This window comes from Piliocolobus tephrosceles, unplaced genomic scaffold (genome assembly GCF_002776525.5).
Source record: "Piliocolobus tephrosceles isolate RC106 unplaced genomic scaffold, ASM277652v3 unscaffolded_24663, whole genome shotgun sequence".
In the NCBI taxonomy this organism is placed as follows: domain Eukaryota; kingdom Metazoa; phylum Chordata; class Mammalia; order Primates; family Cercopithecidae; genus Piliocolobus; species Piliocolobus tephrosceles.
Window position 1 is genome coordinate 343 of NW_022307269.1, and position 1,837 is coordinate 2,179.

Sequence of the window (1,837 nt, forward strand, 5' to 3'; positions counted from 1 at the left end):
CTGCTGCTAGTTCTTGGGACGGGCTCTGAGGCGCATGTAGAGAAGAGGAGGTGGAGGAGGAGTGGGGGAGGGGTAGAGAGAACAATCATCAGGGCTGGGGTGTGGTGGGCTGTCTCAGCTGGCAGAGGGGCACCCAGTCCCCGCTGTGGGAGGAGGTTGGAGGGCTGGCCTGCAGGGTCACTGCCCCTCCGCCCAGAGCCTCTTACCTCCAGATCCTTGAGGGGTGCAGATGACGTAGGGCCCTCTCCGGCGATACCTGTTGCTGACTACAAGAGATGAGAGTGCACGTGGAGATGTTCTGTCCCTCAGTGTCTAAGCCCTCTGACTTCCGTTCTTCCCCATCAACTGGCAACATTTTCTTTTCTGCCTATCTTGGACCCTCTGTCCCATAACTCATTTGTGCCAACTTCTCTCATGGTTCTTCTCTCCCCACCATCCCACCCTGGGGCCCTTTCAGTGACTCCTGATGGCAAATGGCTGTTCTCATTATCCTGGCTTCCCCTTGAGACTGGGGATGAGGAAAATCAAACAGCAATGACCACATCCTGGTGTCCTGGGTGTTTACAGCCGGCCATGTACTAGGGATTAACATAAAACAATAAGAAATCTCATTTAAACCTCACAAATGGAAGTCAAACAATAATACCACCTCTATTAGACAGATATGCAAAGAGAGGCCCAAAGAGCTCAAGCAACTTGCCCTAAATTATATCCCTGGCAGATGGAGAGGCAGGATTCAAACCCAGAATTCTTAACCAGTACCCAAAGTCCATTCACAATCTTAACAATTACCCTCTACTGCCCCTTGGGCTCCCTGTCCCCAGGAGCCTGGTCAGCCAAGACTCACATCCCCAGGTGAGTGGTAACCACCAGAAGTGGCTGTCTCAGGGCTACTGCCATTTGTTTTCCTGTTCTTCTTCGCTCCTGCTGGACCACCAGGGCTGTTTCTCTGCCAATATTCTTTTAACTGTGGGAAAGAAGAGCAGTAATCCTCATGAGAACCATCAGCCCCTACAGCCACATCCTCTTTTACAGTTTTTACAAAATACTCTTATACACCTCTGATATAATGACACCAACAACTGTACAAGGTGTTGTCACCATCATTTAGTGACTGAGAGGGATTGATATCATGGCTAGAAAAGAAAAAGAAAAAGGTGATACTGGAACTTCGAAACTCAGTCTTCTGACTCCAAGCTCTGGGATTTTGCCAAAAATCAGCAGCTGCCAGGGACCAAAACCAGAGGCAGAGGTAGAAAAGTAAACATTAGGTAGGCAGGAACTGCATGGTTTAGAGTCATCCTCACACATCTGTTAGTATCAAGAAGTGCACCAGTACCTCTCAAACTTCTATATCAATGTGTCCTCCTGTCAGAAGGCAGCCTTTCTGTTAAATCTGGGAATTCATCAGAAAGAGGACAACCCAAGCCTCATTTCAGAGAGAAGTCCGGTATACTCTCAGAAGCCTATGTGACTGCCATCCTTAAGTACATTAATGTTTTTTCTCCTTATCTCAAGAGAATCAAGGGAAACCGATGCTTCAGAAAGATGTCCCACATTTATCCCGTGGCACTCAAGGTTCCCCAACTCGAGATAATATGAGGAAGATTCAAGCTGTCAAGTTCAGTTTCCCAAGATCTATTCCACAGAAGATGAGCAAATCTCACTTCAGAGACCACTGACTGAAGGGTAAGTCTGGTCCCAGAACCATGGAGAAGTAGAATATGAGGTGGAGAACTCAGAAAAAAAAATGTTAAAATCTCTCTGGAAAGTAGAAGCCTTGGAGAAATCCAAACCAAACCCATTCTCTCATTGTCACCCAGAGATACTGTCAATG

General features: G+C 47.4%; 1 protein-coding gene across 1 annotated transcript in view; it reads right to left on the reverse strand.

Moving 5' to 3' along the window:
* Window positions 1-967, reverse strand: part of LOC113219559 (golgin subfamily A member 8S-like) — a gene marked incomplete at both ends in the record, with an annotated part of 1,305 nt that extends 338 nt beyond the window's left edge. Inside the window, 2 exons of the mRNA XM_026450760.2 lie at window positions 207-266; window positions 848-967. Coding sequence (XP_026306545.2) covers window positions 207-266; window positions 848-967 — 180 coding nt within the window. The remainder of the gene's footprint in view (window positions 1-206; window positions 267-847) is intronic.
* Between the last annotated feature and the right edge of the window lie 870 nt (window positions 968-1,837).